At 46.2% G+C, this 18,906-nt stretch overlaps 2 protein-coding genes across 16 annotated transcripts in view; one reads left to right on the top strand and one right to left on the bottom strand.

Moving 5' to 3' along the window:
- Positions 1-18,906, bottom strand: part of N4BP2L2 (NEDD4 binding protein 2 like 2) — a 667,270-nt gene that overhangs the window by 478,140 nt on the left and 170,224 nt on the right. The gene's annotated exons all lie outside the window — the stretch shown is intronic.
- BRCA2 (BRCA2 DNA repair associated) overlaps positions 1-18,906 on the top strand; it is an 80,212-nt gene that overhangs the window by 48,245 nt on the left and 13,061 nt on the right. For 10 of the 11 annotated variants that reach the window (XR_010600911.1, XR_010600912.1, XR_010600910.1 and 7 more), the window contains 2 exons: positions 15-159; positions 14,509-14,630. Coding sequence is in view for 7 of the 11 variants with exons in the window: in XM_024105103.3 (XP_023960871.2) it covers positions 15-159; positions 14,509-14,630 (267 nt within the window). In the remaining 4 variants the exon portion in view is untranslated. Of the gene's footprint in view, positions 1-14; positions 160-14,508; positions 14,631-17,546; positions 18,412-18,906 lie in introns of those variants that run through there. The other variant, XM_065594407.1, reaches the window with a different exon arrangement.

The raw sequence follows: 18,906 nt of genomic DNA, 5'->3' as shown, positions 1-18,906 counted from the left end.
AATTCTTATTCCAGTGGGTGGAAAAGATACCAACTGGATCATATGTGTTTCGTAATGGTCGAGCTGAAGAAAGGGAAGCTGCAAAGCATGCAGAGAATCGACAAAAACACCTGGAAGCTCTGTTTTCACAAATCCAAGTGGAATTTGAACAGCATGAAGGTAAAACTTTTTGTTTCCAAGTATGCAGTGTAGTTGTAGTTATGTTGGTCCCAGGATATTAGAGAGACAAGGTGGGTGAGGTATTATCTTTTATGGGACCAATTTCTGTTGGTGAGAGAGAGAGAAGCTTTTCAGTTCATTCTTCAGGTCAGGTCTTCTGTTTCACTGTCTCAAAGGTATTCTCATTGTTACAGGAATGTGTTGTGTGAACATGAGGATCTTGTTTATAGAGGATTCTCCTTTATGCTGAAAAAGGAGTTTTCCTGAAGTTCTTTGGGAGATAGTACTAAGATTTTCTGCGAAGTCTGAATGCAGTTGTTTTGTTTTTTTAATGTTATTTCTGAGATGTTTAAGGCAAGTCTGATGGGCTGCTACTCCCCATCGCGTGTAAATAATCACCAGAAATACTGCAATAGAACCTCAGAGTTATGAACACCTCGGGAATGGAGATTGTTCATTATTCTGAAATGTTCGTAACTCTGAACAAAACATTATGGTGTTTTTTTTTCAAAAGTTTACATTTAAACATTGATTTAATACAGCTTTGAAACTTTACTATGCAGAAGAAAAATGCTGCTTTCCCTTTATTTTTTTAGTAGTTTACGTTTAACACAGTACTGTGCTGTATTTGCTTTTTTTTTTTTTTTTAATTTGTGTATGTCTGTGTCTTTGCTGCTGCTGCCGCCAAATTAAATGCGTGGTTGACTGGTCAGTTCATAACTCTGGTGTTTGTAATTCTGAAGTTCTACTGTAACTTGTTAACAGATTTTTGTACATAATTTAGGACTTGTTCCTGTGAGGTGTAGACTTGGAATACACAGATACAAGTATAGAGTCACTGATAGTTGAGTGAGGTTGTTGTCGCAATTTCTGGTGAACTGCATCTCTGAATTCTTCTGGTCTCAGGCCTCTAGCTATCACCAGGTTCATAGATTCTAAGGCCAGAAGAGACCACTGTGATCATGTAGGGGACTGTCTGTGACTCCATAGTGAGCCTGCTACAGTGATCCAGGAGTTCACATTTCTTACTGTCTTGCTGAAATCTAATTATAGAACATACCACCAGTTTGGGGTGTCTGCCCTATTTTTATTAGTCTTCCCTGAGGTAGCCACTCAAGGTCGTGAGCCCCTCCTGACAGCATGACATGGTAAATAGTGACGCGGACAGATCACTGATCCACAACAACCTGGATTGCTTGGTAAGCTGGGCACAAACAAAAACTGTGTGTTTTAATATGGCCCAATGAAGTTATAGATCTAGGAACATACGCCATATTTACAGGATGAGGGATTCTATCCTGGGAAGCAGTTAACTCTGAAAAAGACTTCAGGGTCAAGGTGGTAATCAGCTGAACATGAGCTCCCAGTGAGACACTGAGGCCAATGGGGCTAATTAGATCCTTCTATGCATCATCAAGAACTCTCAAGTAGGAGTGCAGAGTCTGTATACCCCTCTATTTGGCACTGGTGCAACTGCTGCTGGACTACTGTGTCTAGTTCTGGTGTCCATAATTCAAGAAGAATGATGAAACAGTGGAAAGGATTCAGGAAAAAGCCACAAGAATAATTAAAGCATGACTCATAGTGATGAACTCCAGGAGCTCACCCCTTAAATTATACCTTGCTAAGTTAAATCATAGATTCATAGGACTGGAAGGGACCTTGAGAGGTCATCTAGTCCAGTCCCCTGCACTCATGGCAAGGATGATCTAGATCAGTGGTTCTTCTTTGAGTGATTTGCGCATGTGTATTCCACAATAGGTGTGTGTGCTCACCACATGCACTGGTGCTGGAAGTTTTTTTCCTAGCAGTACCCATAGGGGAGCATCCCTCGCGACCCCTGGAGTGGCGCCTCCATGGCGCGGTATAAGGGAGGGCTGCACACCCCCCCCTCAGTTCCTTCTTGCCGCCAGTGAAGGTGCTTCGGAACTGCTCTGCTCCAGCTTTGCTGTAGCTCATCCCCAAAATTGCTTGTTCATTCAGTGTATGGTACCTGTAGTTAATTAGTTGTTTAGTTTAGCTAAAGCGCCCGGGCTGGGGCATGCCCCATGCCCTGGGGTTTAAGTCATGTGACACTTGTAGGAGATCTATGCCAGTGAGTGATCCGCATGTGGACTGTTTACGCTGTTTGGGGGAAACCCATCTCAGCGATCGCTGCAAGATCTGCAAGTCATTTAAGCCTTGGACCAAGAGAGAAAGGGACATTAGGCTCTGGGCTATTCTGATGGAGGCAGCACTGACTCTGGCTCTGGTGCGTCGCTTCGAGTAGGCACCAGCACTGTGGTGTCGGTGCGCGGCGACCCTTCAGCACCATCGACTAGTCGGCACCGCTCCCCGTCCACAGGGCATGCCAAGAAGGCTAGGAAGAGGCCTTCTTCGTCGTGGCCCTGGAGTAAACCTGGGACAGAGGCTAGACCCATGTTGGGCAGTCCTCGATTCCCACTGGCCTCTAGGCCTCCGACTCAAGTCGAGCAGAGTAGCCTGGCCCATTCAGAGCAGGCCTGTCTAGATGCCCTCCACACCGGAGGCCCTGCAGGCGGCTTGGGATGTTATGTCCATGCCGGTACCAGGAGCACCGCCGTTGTCGGCCCCGTGCTCCAGAGGCAAGCCGCCGCTGGGATCTTCGCAGTCACCCCCGTCTCGGTCGAGGGAACGTTCCTGATGCCGTTCGCTGCCCAGTGACCGTTCAGGGCAAAATCCACGTGGATTGCCCTCAACTCCCTCCAGGCTGTCTGGTTGGGTTCCGTCGGACCAAGACTCTCGGCACCGCACCGCCTCGAGGAGTGAATACTGACGGGACCGAGGCAGACAACGCCAAAGGTCCTTGTCCCGGAGGGGCTATCGCAGCCAGTCACGGCACGAACGCCGACGTCGTTCCGGTTCGTTGTCCCGCTCGAGGACCCCACCACGGCACCACCCCCGCAGCCCTGGGCGTCGATCGCCGTCATGAGTTCGCCCGCCGGAGCCGATCACGGAGCAGCTGTTACCGACGGTACAGGTCCTCTACGTCAGAATTGCAGTACTATGGTCAGCATCACTCCCAGCACCACCACTCCTCCCGGTCCAGGGACAGCAGCAGGTCATATGTCAGCCCGGCCTCCCTTTGTAGTCGTCCATTGATAGGCCACGCCAGCCAGGCCCAATAGCCGGCTCTGCCGGTGCCACAGCAGATGCAGTGACACCGGGCCCCATGGCCAGCCCAATGGTACCAGTGGGCACCATGGCCCCCAACTTGGCCAGAGCCTCAGAAGGACCATCAGACCTCCGAGGAAGGAGTCGGTGGGACATACATCCTCGACACCGTGCCTGGAGACTGACCAGGTTATGGACCCTCCGGTGCCAGTGGACACACAAAGTACCGCGCCGGCCTCCTTGCCCTCCCCAGATGAGGCAATTACAGCCCCTCCTCCATCCATTGCGCAGGAGGACTTTAGGGCCCACCAAGAACTCTTAAAAAGGTTGGCATCAAGCCTCCACCTGCAGACAGAGGAGATGGAGGAGCCCTCGGAGTCCCTGTTTAATGTACTGTCCTCCTTGGCACCAGGCAGGGTGGCCTTGTCTCTCCACTAAGGAATGGTGAAAATTTCAAATGCCCTGTGGCAAATCCCGGCGTCATTGGCCCCCATCTCTAAGAGAGCGGAACGCAGGTATTTTGTACCCACCAAGGGGCATGAATACTTGTACACCCACCCTGCTCCTAACTCCCGGTGGTCAAGTTGGTCAACCACAGGGAACGGCAGGGCCTGAAAAATAAAGATTAAAGGAGGCTGGACTCATTTGGAAGAAAAATGTATTTGTCCTCGAGCTTCCAGTTACAGGTGGCAAACCACCAGGCTCTCCTGGGCCGGTATGAGTTCAATCTGAGGGGCTCCCTGCCCAAGTTCGAGGACTTCCTCCAGGAGCACGACAGGAAGGAGTTCAAAGCGCTGGTGGAGGAGGGCACAACAGCTGCCAGGGCAACCCTGCAGGCAGCTTTGGACGCAGCGGACATGGCCACGCGGTCCATGGCCTCCACGGTGTCCATGAGAAAGGCGTCATGGCTCCTGCTCTCTGGGCTCTCCAGCGAGGCGCAGACCTCCCTGCAGGACCTCCCGTTTGACGGCAAACCCGTTTGCAGAACAAATGGGTACAAAGCTGCATGGGCTGAAAGACTCCCGCACAACACTCCAGCCTCTGGGTCTCTATGTTCCAGCTCTGGCTAAACCTAGGTTCAAGCCGCAGTAAACTCCCACTCAGGCCACCCATTAAAAATACAAGACCACTTATAAAAAGTCACGGGACTATAAAAGGCACCCACAGAGGCAGTCTCGGCCTGCCCCCCAGCTTGGGTCATCCAAGGGCAAGCAGGCAGGGAAAAGGCGGTTTTGACTGGATGCCCGGGGGCGCCCTGCCAGTTCTCATCAGGGATCTACCCTCAATAAAGCTTCCCTTCTCCAATCGGTTGTGTGCTTTCCTCCCGGAGTGGTCACGGCTGACCTCAGACCGATGGGTCCTCAACACCATCTCCCGGGCTACACCCTCCAGTTTATTTCGACCCTGCCCAACCACCCCCCCCCATCCCTCCTGGAAGACCCCTTGCACGAGGCTCTGCTCAAGCAGGCGGTGGGTTGGCTCCTGGGCCTAGGAGCAGTGGAAGCGGTACCGGGGGAGTTCAAAGGCAAGGGGTACTACTCCCGCTATTTCCTTATCCTGAAGGCCAAAGGGGGGTTCAGGCCCTTCTTGGACCTGCGAGGCCTGAACTAGTACATGGTGAAGCTCAAGTTCTACATGGTCTCCTTCGCCTCCATCATCCCCTTCCTGGATCCCGGGGACTGGTACGCCACCCTCAATCTGCAGGATGCGTACTTCCACATTCATATATTCGAGGGCACAGACGCTTCCTCCGTTTCACGGTGGGGCAGGAACACTACCAATTTACAGTCCTCCCATTTGGCCTGTCCACTGCCCCCAGGGTATTCACGAAATGTATGTCAGTGGTAACGGCCTACCTCAGGTGCCGGGGGGTCCAGATCTTCCCCTATCAGGATGACTGGTTGGTCAAGGGCAGCTCCTGGTCGCAGGTGCGGAATCATGTGGTGCTCCTTCTGTCCACATACACCGCTTTGGGTCTGTTGGTAAACAACACCAAGTCCACGTTAGTCCCGGTACAACTCATAGAGTTTATCGGGGTGGTCCTGGATGCCTCGTCGGCCAGAGCCTCCCTCCCACAGGACAGGTTCAAGACCCTGAAGGGGCTCATCGACACGGTCGCAATGTTTCTGGTGACAATAGCCAGAGCGTGCCTCTAGCTCTTCGGTCACATGTCAGCATGCACATATGTGGTCCGTCACACCAGACTCAGGATGAGGCCCTTTCAGCTCTGGTTGGCCTCAGAGTTCTCCCAGGCCAGGGACAGGATGGACAAAGTCCTCACGATGCCCAAGCCAGTGATCACCTCCCTACGGTGGTAGTCCTCCCCGAGAAACATGCTCCAAGGGGTCCCGTTCAGTTGCAGGGCCCCGTCACTGGAACTGGTGTCCGACACCTCAGACGTGGGATGGGGGACCCATGTGGGGAACGTTCAGACCCAAGGTCTGTGGTCAGCTCAGGATCTGACCCTCCACATAAACGTCAAAGAACTCAGGGCGGTACAGCTGGTGTGCATGGCTTTCCACTCGCACCTGGAGGGCCGGGTGGTCAGGGTTCTCACGGACAACACGGCCTCAATGTTCTACATCAAAAGGCAAGGGGGTGCTGATCCTCTGCCGCAAAGCCCTCAAGCTGTGGGACTTTTGTATAGCCCACAACATCTGCTTACAGGCCTTCCATCTACTGGGCGCCCAGAATGCGCGGGCAGATCACTTGAGCAGATACTTTTCCTCTCAGCACAAGTGGTCTCTCCAACCAGAGGTGGTGTACAGACTTTTCCAAATGTGGGGAACTCCCCAGGTGAATCTGTTCGTGACTCGGCAGAACCATTGCTGTCCCCAGTTCTGCTCCGGGGGGGGTGGGAAGGGCTGGGATGGGGCGCTATCTCCAATGCCTTCGTCCTGGTCAGGTCAGTTTCTCTATGCCTTTCCCCTGTTCCCACTGATTGGTAAGGTCCTGGAAAAGATAAAGATGGACAAGGCCCTGGTCCTTCTGATTGCCCCGGCATGGCCCAGGCAGCATTGGTATGGGACCCTCACGGGCCTGGTTGTCACCCCGCCGTGGCCGTTGCCGTCCCGCCCAGACCTACTCTCCCAGGACCAGGGCCGCCTTCTCCACCCCAACCTAGTGGCACTCCACCTCACAGCGTGGCTGCTCAATGGTTAGGCTGGGAGGAAAGGATGTGCTTGGAAGGGGTACAGCGCGTCCTCTTAGAAAGCAGGCGGCCCTCCACATGCCGAGCCTACTTGGCAAAGTGGTCTCAGTTTTCCAGATGGACGGACGAGCAGGGCGTTTCCCCAGTGACCGCCCCAATCCAACTGATTCTGAACTACCTCTTTCACCTTAAAGCCCAGGGCCTGGCGCCCTTGTCAGTCAAGGTGCACCTGGCGGCCATATTGGCCTTCCACCCACCGGTGCATGGCCACACGGTATTCTCACATGCTATGACTGGACAATTCCTTAAGGGTTTGGATTGTCTCTTTCCTGTATGTTAGGCCCCCAGTCCCACAGTGGGACTTAAACCTGGTGTTGGCCCATCTCACGGGGGCCTCGTTTGAGCCGCTAGCTACATGCTCCTGGTCACACCTCTCGTGGAAGGTGGCCTTCCTGGTTATGATCAGGTTGGCTAGGCGGGTCTTGGAACTCAGGGCCCTGACCTCTGAGCCCCCCTACACAGTGTTTCATAAGGATAAGGTCCAGCTCCGCCCACACGCTTTGTTTCCCCTAAAGGTGGTCTCCGCCTATCACATGGGTTAGGACATTTTTCTGCCCGTCCTCTGCCCCAAGCGTCCAGTGAGGAGCGCCGCCTCCACACACTGGATGTGAGATGGGCTCTGGCTTTTTACCTGGAGCGGACTAAGCCGTTCAGGAAGTCCTTGTAACTGTTCATCGCCTTGGCCGAGCGCATGAAAGGTCGGCCGATCTCCACTCAGCGGCTCTCCAACTGGATCACCTCGTGCATCCATTCCTGTTATGACCTGGCAGGAATCCTTCCGGCACCATCTGTGAAGGCACACTCAACTAGGGCGCAGGCCTCGTTGGCTGCCTTTTTGGCCCATGTCCCCATTCAGGACATTTGTAGGGCTGCCACATGGTCTTCAGTTCACACGTTCACCTTGTATTATGCGATGGTCTCCCAGACCAGGGAGGACACCGGGTTTGGCAGGACTGTACTCCGTCCCAAGAGTTTGTGAACTCCTTCCCACCTCCAACAGATATAGCTTGGAATCACGTATTGTGGAATACACATGAGCAATCACTCGAAGAAGAAAAGATAGTTACCTTTTCCGTAACTGGTGTTCTTCCAGATGTGTTGCTCATGTCTATTCCACAGCCTGCCCTCCTTCCCCTCTGTCGGAGTTGTCTGGCAAAAAGGAACTGAGGGTTGGGGGAGCGCACAGCGCCCCTTATACTGTGCCATGGAGGCGCCACTCCAGGGGTCACTAGGGGCACTCCCCTACAGGTACTGCTACGGGAAAAACTTCCGGTACCAGTGCACGTAACGAGCACGCACACCTATTGTGGAATAAACATGAGCAACACATCTCAAAGAACACCAGTTACGGAAAAGGTAACTGTCTCTTTTTTCAAACTTTTTTTTTTTCTGGTGACCCAGTTGAAGAAAATTGTTGATACCTGCAACCCAACGGAGCTGGGGATGAGGGGTTTGGGGTGTGGGAGGGGCAGAGGGTTGGGGTGTGAGGGTGAGGCCTGTGGGGTGGGGCCGGGAATGAGGAGCTCAGGGTGTGGGAGGGGGTTGCAGGCTCTGGGGTGGGGCTGGGGATGAGGAGTTTGGGATGCAGGAGGGGGCTCTGGGTTTGGGGGGCTCATGGCTGGGGCAGGAGATTGAGGCGTGGGGTTGGGGTGTGGGCTTACTTCGGGCAGCTCCCAGTCAGTGGCGCAGCAAGGGTGCTAAGGAAGGCTTCCTGCCTATCCTGGCACTGTGGACTGCACTGAACCCAGGAAGCGGCCAGCAACAGGTCCAGCTCCTAGGCGGCGGCGTGCAAGCAGCTCTGCACGACTCTCGTCCGCAGGCACAGCCGCCACCCAGGAACCAGCCAATGGGAGTGTAGAGCTGGTGCTTGGGGTGGGGGACAGCGCGCGGAACCCCATGCTCCCCCTCCCCACCTAGGAAACGGACCTGCTGCTGGCTGCTTCCGGGGCGCAGCGTGGTGTCAGAACAGGTAGGAACTAGCATGCCTTAGTTGGGCAGCACTGCTGACGGGACTTTTACTGGCCCAGTCGGTGGTGCTGACCAGAGCTACCACGACCCAGTGCCTTACATTCCGGGACCCAATACTGGATTGCGACCCGCAGTTTGAAAACCACAGGTCTAGATCAGGGATTCTCAACTTTTTTCTTACTGAGGCCCCACCAACATGCTATAAAAACTCCACAGCCCATGCCTGCCACACCAACTGTTCTTCTGCATATAAAAGCCAGGGCCAGCATTAGGGGTAGCAAGCAGGGCAATTACCTTGGGTCCTACGCCACATGGGGCCCTGCAAAGCTAAGTTCAGGCTATAGCTTCAGCCCCATGCAGTGGGATTTATGCTTTTTTCCCTGGGCCCCAGCAAATCTAATGCCGGCCCTACTTTGCGGCCCCCCTGAAACCTGCTCACGGCCCCCCAGGGGACCCCAGGCCCCTGATAGAGAACCACTGGTCTAGTCTGATCTGCATAATACAGGCCATAGAACTTTCCCAGATAGTTCTTATTTGAACTATAGCATATCTCTTAGAAAAACATCCAATCTTGATTTTAAAATTGCCAATGATGGCCCCCCACAACCTCTGGTAAGTTGTTCCAATGGTTAATTACCCTCACTGCTACAGGTTTATGCCATATTTCCTGAATTTGTCTAGCTTCAGCTTCCAGCCATTGGATTTTGTTAAACTTTTGTCAGTAAGATTCAAGAGCCCTCTACTATCGGATATCTGTTCCCCCTGTAAGTACTTATAACCTGTGATTGTCACCCCTCTTAACTTCTACCTTGTTAAGTTAAATCATAGAATCATAGGACTGGAAGGGACCTCGAGAGGTCATCTAGTCCAGTCCCCTGCACTCATGGAAGTACTAAGTAGTATCTAGACCAGGGTTTCTCACAACAAATTTTTTGGTAGCCTCAAAGTGCGGCCACCAACTCTTGCTGGTGACCGTGCTGACAATTTTTTCTTAAAATACTTAATTACCTTTAGAAAAAACAAATATAAATGCAAACACATGTCCAAATCATTGTAATTTATTGAATATTTTTGCAGACTCAATAATAAAAATAATGTACAGTTGTCTCTCTCCTTTACAGGACCTTAACAGAATAGAAACACAAATAAGGTGCTCTGCAGGTTCTTGTCATTTTTGTTGTCGTTTCTTTTGCTTTTTTTGGCTGCTTTTGTTAAAAGACTTGCTAGCTAGTAAGTCTACTGCTGTTAAAAGTGGTATTAACAAATATAACTTTTCACAGCAGCAGACTTATTCAGTCCTGGCAAGCCCAGGGACAAATTAAGCCTTGGATAGGGAGTTCAGTAGGGGGGATGTGGGGGACATCATGCATGACGGGCTGGCGGGGGTCAAGGGTGATAGGGGGTAGCCCTGCCGTTGGGGGTTTGAGCCCTGTGACCAGAGCCTGCTGTCTGCCACCCTGGAGCTGGAGCCCGAGCCTACATCCCAGGGAAAGTGGGGAACTCACTAGCTGCCTGTTCCTCTAGCATTTGTGTCTCTTGTTGGTGGCCCTTGGGGCAGGACCACTGCTTTTCCCCCTTCCTCCCGCATCACTGCCAAGGAGGTTGTGGCTGCAAGAAAAGCCCCTGGTGGCCACATGCGGCCACAGTGGCCGCATTTGAGAAACTCTGCCTTAGAATCTCCAGGCTATTTTGCCACCCAGGCAAACTGGATTTAGTGATAAATGGTTACTTAAACCAAAAATCACACAATATTCAGGTTGCTTCCAGTCCCAAGAGACCAGTCATTTACCCCAGATCGATCTGTATCTTAGATATCACACCAAAGACAACGCCTGTAGCCAATCCTGTAATAAACTAAGGCTAGGTCTACACTACTGGGGGGGGGGGGGGCGGAGTCGGGGGGTCGACCTAAGATACGCAACTTCAGCTACGTGAATAGTGTAGCTGAAGTTGCGTATTTTAGGTTGACTTACCTGACTGTGAGGATGGCGGCGAGTCGACCGCTGCCGCGCCGCCGTCGACTCCGCTTCCGCCTCTTGCCACAGTGGATTTCCGGAGTCAACGGCAGAGCAATCAGGGATCGATTTTATCGCGTCTTCACTAGACGCGATAAGTCGATCCCCAATAGATCGATTGCTAACCACCGATCCGGCGGGTAGTGAAGACGTGCCCTAACTTAAAGGTTTATTAACTAGAAAAAAGAAATAATTCTCTTATTTCCAGGCTAAAGCAAGCAAACATAAACACAAACGAGTTACCATCTATGATTTTTAAAGATACTACATCTCTGTCAATTCAAGATGGCTTTCAGAGCAGAAAACTCCTGGGCGTTTCTGCCTCTCAGTTTAGAGTCTCTGGCCCTGTCAGAGTTCAAACTGCAGAGAGATCTAACATCTTCCTGTGTCTTTTTTTCATTTCCATCATTCAGCCTCCAAGTCCATAGACCAGCTTCCTTGCATGTGGTATTTCTAAAATGCGATAGGGCCATTAATCAATCCTTTGTATTGCGATGTTCCCATCTGATTTTGATTGTTCTTCTGGATGGTGGCAGGAAACACTCTTCCCATCTGAGTTCAGAAGTTTAGAGCAAATATTTTCAGTTATAAAGCAAAACGTACATATTTCCTTATAGCATGGAATACAGACATTACAAAATAAGTTTAATACATTAAGAACAGGAGTACTTGTGGTACCTTAGAGACTAACAAATTTATTAGAGCATAAGTCCGATGCCAACTCTGTCCACATATCTATTCAAGTGACATCATCATAGGACCTAATCACATCAGCCATACCATCAGGGGCTCGTTCACCTGCACATCTACCAATGTGATATATGCCATCATGTGCCAGCAATGCCCCTCTGCCATGTACATTGGCCAAACCGGACAGTCTCTACGCAAAAGAATTAATGGACACAAATCTGACATCAGGAATCATAATACTCAAAAACCAGTAGGAGAACACTTTAACCTGTCTGGTCATTGAATGACAGACCTGCGGGTGGCTATCTTACAACAGAAAAACTTCAAAAACAGATTCCAACGAGAGACTGCTGAGCTGGAATTGATATGCAAACTAGATACGATCAATTTAGGATTGGGAATGGCTGAGCCATTACAAACATTGAATCTATCTCCCCGTGTAAGTATTCTCACACTTCTTATCAAACTGTCTGTACTGAGCTATCTTGATTATCACTTCAGAAGTTTTTGTTCACTTACTTAATTGGCCTCTCAGAGTTGGTAAGACAACTCCCACCTGTTCATGCTCTCTGTATGTATGTGTGTATATATATATCTCCTCAGTATATGTTCCATTCTATATGCATCCGAAGAAGTGGGCTGTAGCCCACGAAAGCTTATGCTCTAATAAATTTGTTAGTCTCTAAGGTGCCACAAGTACTCCTGTTCTTTTTGCGGATACAGACTAACACGGCTGCTACTCTGAAACCTGTCTTTAATGCATTAGCAATTTACCAGCATTCTATGGAGTCTAAACACATTCTTATAAGACTAATACCTGTTTTGAGCAACACATAAGTGAACTGCTCTGGTCTCCAGCTATGAGTTTATCATTTCTTAACTAATGTCTGTAGCCTTGGTACCTGGCCTGCCTGTGTCACATACCATTCCCCAGTCTGTGTGTCATCTGCAAATTTTGTAGGTGATGATTTTATGTTTCCTTCCACGTCACTGATAAAAATGTAAAATAGCATAGGGTCAAGAACTGATCCCTGTGGGACCCCACTAGAAACACATTCACTTGAGGATTCCCTGTTTACATTGCATTTTGAGACCTGTCCATTAAGTAGTTTTTAATCCATTTAATGTGTGCCATGTTCATTTTATGTCATTCTATTTTTTTTAATCATCGTATGGTACCAAGTTCCGTGCCTTACAGACGTCTAAGTATATTACATCTACACTATTACCTTTATCAACAAAACTTGTAATCTTGTAAAAAACCAAAACCTTAGTTTTACAGGGTCTGTTTTTTTCCATAAACCATGTTGATTAACATAAAGAATTAAAGGAGGACAAAATAGTTCATTATTTGAGTCATGTATCATGTGCTGTATTATTTGCCAAAGATCAATGTCAGGTTGACAGGCCTATAATTACACAGGATGTCCTGTTAATCCATTTTAAATATTAACACACAACATTAGTTTTCTCACTGTCCTTTGGAACGTCTCCAAAGTTCCAAGATTTACTGAAAAGCAACATTAGTGATCCAGTGAGCTCCTCGGCCAGCTCTTTTAAAACTCTTGCATGCAAGTTATATGGACCTGCTGTTTTAAAAAATCCTAACTGTAGTAACTCCTATTTAGCATTCTCCTAAGTTACTATTGGAATGAAAAGTGTTTCATCACATGATCAACAAGGAGTCTGGTGGCACCTTAAAGACTAACAGATTTATTTGGGCATAAGCTTTCGTGAGTTAAAACCTCACTTCTTCGGAGCATCCGAAGAAGTGAGGTTTTAACTCACGAAAGCTTATGCCCAAATAAATCTGTTAGTCTTTAAGGTGCCACCAGACTCCTTGTTGTTTTTGTAGATGCAGACTAACACGGCTACCCCCTGATACTCATCACATGATATTACTTATATAATCTGATTTTCCTAAGTAAAGAAAAGAAATATTTTCTCTTTTCTGCATTAATATTGACAATTCTACCATTTTTATCTAGTAAAGGATCAATTCCATTGTTAAGGGTTTTTTTTTGTTTTTAATGTACTTAAAACTCCGCCTTCATTGTCTTTAACTCTGTTGGCCATAGAGTTCTCCACGTGTCCTTTTGCGTCCTTTATCAGTTTTCTACAATTCATAACTTCTGATTTATATTCATTACTATCAACTTGCTCTTTCTTCCATTTGTTCTATATATTTATGAGATCAAGACATGGGGTGGAATCAAGTGATTCTTCCACTCTCCTACCAGGCCCTGGGGAATAATCCCCTGCTAACTACCCATGATTGCCTCAACAAATCTGATTTAAGCTCACACATTTTGCCTTCTGGGAGCAATGACAGTGGTAATGAGAGACCAATCATCCTCCTTTAAGCAAAATATTATTTATTAGAATAAAAGCCTTTAAGAAAAATATACTTTAAAAATAATAAACTAGCCTTTATGAATGCCTGCTTTTCCCTAAAACTTACCATTCCGAGTCTGGGAAGGTCCAGCTCCTTCAGACTCCTCCATCGAGCCTGACAGCATGTCTTTCTTTCAGAGCTCACTCACAACTGAGCCCCTCTTCTACTTCTGAGAAGCTCTTTTTAATTTTGTCCTTTTCATCTCTCGTTTCTGGCCTGGCAAAACAGCTGTGTCACTTCGGCCTGGAGCCTGGAAGTATGCCATTGTCTTATAATTGCCACCCCAAGTGTTTGGCAAGAGTTTGCTTATCTAAGGAGACATGTTGCCTTTCTGTTTGTTCTTCCTGCAACCCCTTCTTACGCTATAGCAATACATTCGTACAGGAAGGTCTTATAACCCAATATACAACAACTTCCCTTCACTGACTAGGTCCCATATAACATAAAATTGTTACATCTCATTATTCTTAGAATATTGCTTAGCAGTTCCTGTAGTAATCATAACATTATTACGTATCAGCTCCTTTTCCCTCTACCCTACACAAAGAGGTCCTGACTTGTCTTGAATCAACACACTGATATAGATTCACATGCCATTAAAATATAAAAGTAAAGTAGTTCAGCCACCTAATTGCAAAAAATATTTTATCCCTCTTATATGGCAAAGATGACTTTCCTTTTTAATAGATATTTTCTGTCTCCAGTGATTCTACAGTGAGCTTATACCACTTTCTACTATGTGAAATCCAAGGGAACAGTAGACTTTCTGCCACTTGTATTACTAAAAAAAGTGAATTCTTGTATATAGACTCAGCCTGATATTTTCATTCAGACACACTTTGGCTACTCTAATGAGCTTTCTACATCACATTTTTAATTGTTTTTTTTTATTTAGATTGTAGCAGTTTGGATATAACATTAACATTTTTTTAAAACAGACAAACCTCAAAGAAGAGCACTGAGATCGCGCACACTCACCAGACAGCAGATTCATACTTTGCAAGATGGTGCAGAGCTTTATGAAGCAATTCAGAATGCATCTGATCCTGGTTGTATGGAGGTAATTATTAATTGTGAATACTACCCTCAAATACATGTGGAATCTCCATTGTTTTTATTCAATAGTAGTTTCTGCTGGATTCAAGGACATGATATGACCTTAAATTAGTATTGCCTGTTGCCTTCTTGTGAGATGTTCTGCAGTGTGCTGATCATTAAATAAGAATTCAGATTAAAATAATTTTAAAAGATTGCATGAAGGATTCAAATTTTGTTGCATTTTTTCGTTCACTAGTATTGGTCTGTTAGAACTGTCACAGTTACCTACAGCTCTGCTACATTTGTGGTCTCTTCAAGGGCATCTCTTTGGGTCTTAGAAAGGTGATGGCTAGTGGCCTAAGGACAAGAACCAATGTTCCTTTTCCTTCCAGACCAGAGTATTAGGGTTGCAGCCCCCGGCAATTCACTGTGCTTATCCCAGCAGGTCTGACTTTTAGTCCAGCACCTGCAGTTCTGCTCTCTGTGACAGCATTTACCAGTGACCAGCCAGCTTTTACAAAACCCAGTATATTTATTTTGGACAAAAGCATTATAGAGGAAACATGTAATAAAACAATAAATAGTCTATGTGCATGCTAAGTTTATCAGATGTCAACCATCTTCCATGTGGCGACCCAGTGTGTTTTCAAAGTCATTCCAACCCTTCCAGCAGGGTTTTGCCCTCTTGGTTACAGTCTCATGTAAGTTTGTGGATTAAGTGAGGGATCTCTGACTCAATTCAGACTGACACATTATTACAATTTGGGGGCTTGTTCCTGAGGGCTCATGAAACAGGTATAACTAGTCAGTGCCCTTTTCCCTAGGGGGAAAAGCTTTAAAGATTGGGTATCTACATAATTGGCACTGGGACTCAGCATTAATCAACCCCTATCCAGGGCCGGCGCAACCCATTAGGCGACTTAGGCGGTCACTTAGGGCACTAACGTTTGGGGGGCGGCGACTGCGGCGGCCGGATCTTCGGCCGCCCCAGTTGTCGTCTGTATTTCAGGAGCGGGACCTTCCACCGCCTCTGTCGGAGGCGGTATTTCGGGAGCGGGACCTTCCGCCGCCTAGGGCGGCAAAAAAGCTGGCGGTGCTCCTGCCCCTATCCCTGTGATTCCATATTCCATAGGAAACACATACAGGGAACCAGAAACATAAAGATACACACAGAAAACTTATTAATACAAAGATCTATGAATATTATGTGTCTGTAGCATTTGGCATATCTCAATGTAATAGTCTTTGAAGTTTTCCATGTTTCCAAGGTCTCACATCTGTCACATCTCATTTAAGGGATGAGTAACAATACAAGAGGGGATGGGGGAACTGAGTCACAATTCTGATTTATTTTTATGAAAGAAGTTTCCCAGTTCTCCATAAAAACAAACATATTAATAAAAATAAATATAAAAGATGTTTATTGAATTAAATAAATATTTTACTAGTGGATTTATAAGGTGTTAAAAGATGTACTCTAGAGTTGAGCTGAACAGAAATTTTTTGACTAAACAGTTTCATCAGAAAATGCCAGTTTGTCACACTCAAAATTTCTTGTGAAAATGAGTCAGGTTCAGCTAACTTTCACTCAGTCACAGGCACGTTTCCAGAGATACCCTGGCTGCTAGGGTTCTAATGGAACCCAACTAGGTCCACCATGCAGTCTGCTTATGGGCCAGGGACCTCAGGTTTTTAGGGTCCCTGGCTTCCAACATTTCTGCTTCAGAGCTAGGAGCCTGGTAGCCTTGGAGGTCCTGGGAGCCCTGGCTCAAGCTGTGGCTCTGAGTTGAGGCTCTCAGCTCTGCAGTCTGTTCATATTTTGGACTTACTATTTAGTGGCGGGAAGCAGTGAAACTGACATGAATCATGTCAAGTTCACTGGCAGCTGCTGGGGATTGGGGAGCATGTTTTGTTTCAAAAACATTTTGTTTCAAAAACACTGTGTTTCAGTGTCTCCCAAACACAATTTTTTTGAATCTGCCAGTTTCATGAGAAAATTTGTAATATTTGGTTTCAGTTTGAATGAATCTGAAACCAAATTTCAAAATACTGAAATTCCCTGTGAATGGAAAATTCCAAATTTTGATCAGCTCTTCTCTGGAGTTAAGTGTCCAACTGTGAATGGTGAAATTTTACAAATCTGTAAATATATGGCTCTACAAAATTATTTTCATAATGTTTTTTATTATTATTGTTATTATTTATTATTAGGGCTGTCGATTAATCGCAGTTAACTCACGTGATTAACTCAAAAAAATAATCGCGATTAAAAAAATTAATCGTGATTAATTGCACTGTTAAACAATAGAATACCAATTGACATTTATTAAACATTTTTGGATGTTTTTCTACATTTTCAAATGTATCGATTCAGTTGCAACACAAAATGCAAAGTGTACAGTGCTCACTTTATATTATTTTTTACTACAAATATTTGCACTGTAAACATGATAAACAAAAGAAATAGTATTTTTCAATTCACCTCATACAAGTATCTTTATCATGAAAGTGCAACTTACAAATGTAGGGTTTTTTGTTACATAACTGCGCTCAAAAACAAAACAATGTAAAACTTTAGAGCCTACAAGTCCACTCAGTCCTACTTCTCGTTCAGCCAACCATTAAGAGAAACAAGTTTGTTTACATTTACGGGATATAATGCTGCCCACTTTTTAATTACAAACTTGTTTCTCTTAATGGTTGGCATTCGCATGGCACTGTTGTAGCTGGCGTCGCAAACTATTTACTTGCCAGATGCACTAAAGATTCATATTCCTCTTCATGCTTCAGCCATCATTCCAGAGGACATGCTTCCATGCTGATGAGGCTCATTAAAAAAATAACGTGTTAATTAAATTTGTGACTGAACTCCTTGGGGGAGAATTGTATGTCTCCTTCTCTGTTTTACCCTCATTCTGCCATATATTTCATGTTATAGCAGTCTCGGATGATGACCCAGCACATGTTGTTCGTTTTATGAACACTTTCACTACAAATATGACAAAATGCAAAGAAGACACCAATGTGAAATTTCTAAAGATAGCTACAGCACTTGATGCAAGATTTAAGAATCTGAAGTGCTTTCCAAAATCTGAGAGGGATGAGGTGTGGAGCATGCTTTCAGAAGTCTTAAAAGAGCAACACTCCGATGCGGAAACTACGGAACCCAAACCACCAAAAAAGAAAATCAACCTTCTGCTGGTAGCATTTGACTCAGATGATGAAAATGAACATGCATCAGCACTCACTGTTTTGGATCATTATCGAGCAGAACCCGTCATGAGCCTGGACGCATGTCCTCTGGAATGGTGGTTGAAGCATCAAGGGACATATGAATCTTTAGAGCATCTGGCATGTAAATATCTTGCGACAGCGGCTACAACAGTGCCATGCAAATGCCTGTTCTCACTTTCAGGTGACATTGTAAACAAGAAGCAGGCAGCATTATCTTCTGCAAATGTAAACAAACTTGTTTGAGCAATTGGCTGAACCAGAAGTAGGATTGATTGGATTTGTAGGCTCTTTTTCCATTTGTTTTATTTTTGAATGCAGGTTTTTTTGTATATAATTCTACATTTGTAAGTTCAACTTTCATGATAAAGAGATTACACTGCACTACTTGTATTAGGTGAATTGAAAAATACTATTTCTTTTGTTTTTTTCAGTGCAAATATTTGTATTAAAAATAAATATAAAGTGAGCACTGTACACTTTGTATGGTGTGTTGTACTGAAATAATTATATTTGAAAATGTAGAAAGCACCCAAAAATATTTAAATAAATGGTATTCTATTATTAACAGCGCAATGAATCGTGATTAATTTTTATAATCACCCGATTAATCACAATTGATTTTTTTTAACCGCTTGACAACCCTAATTATTAGTAGTATCTACATAATTTTTCTATTAGAGTAAATATTTACCAAATATTTGCGGTGCAATAACAATTGGTGCTTCTCGCCATGCTTGTGTTTCCCTCCCCCATGGAATTATAACAAGACCTCTACAAGAACCTGGTACATACAAAAATCACTAAAGAAACTGAGTAGCAGTTTGAGAGAGATTCACCAAACAAATCTATACTTTCAATACAACCAACTCAGCAATCAATGTAATTAAAGTTAATGTTTGTAGTTTTATGCCTTTGTCCTATTTTATGTTTGTGCAAAAGAAATTGATCCAGGTTTGCTTTCTACTAAAGTAAAAAACAACAAACCCATGATGTGACCCTCAAAACTCATGTACTTTTCACCTAAGTGATTGCTGTCCTTGCTCCCAGTCTTCCTCCTTTTCCAG

The sequence above is a fragment of the Chrysemys picta genome, chromosome 1, assembly GCF_011386835.1.
Source record: "Chrysemys picta bellii isolate R12L10 chromosome 1, ASM1138683v2, whole genome shotgun sequence".
Taxonomy (NCBI): domain Eukaryota; kingdom Metazoa; phylum Chordata; order Testudines; family Emydidae; genus Chrysemys; species Chrysemys picta.
Note: the sequence above shows the minus strand (reverse complement) of the source record. Positions and strands in the feature narration are given on the sequence as shown.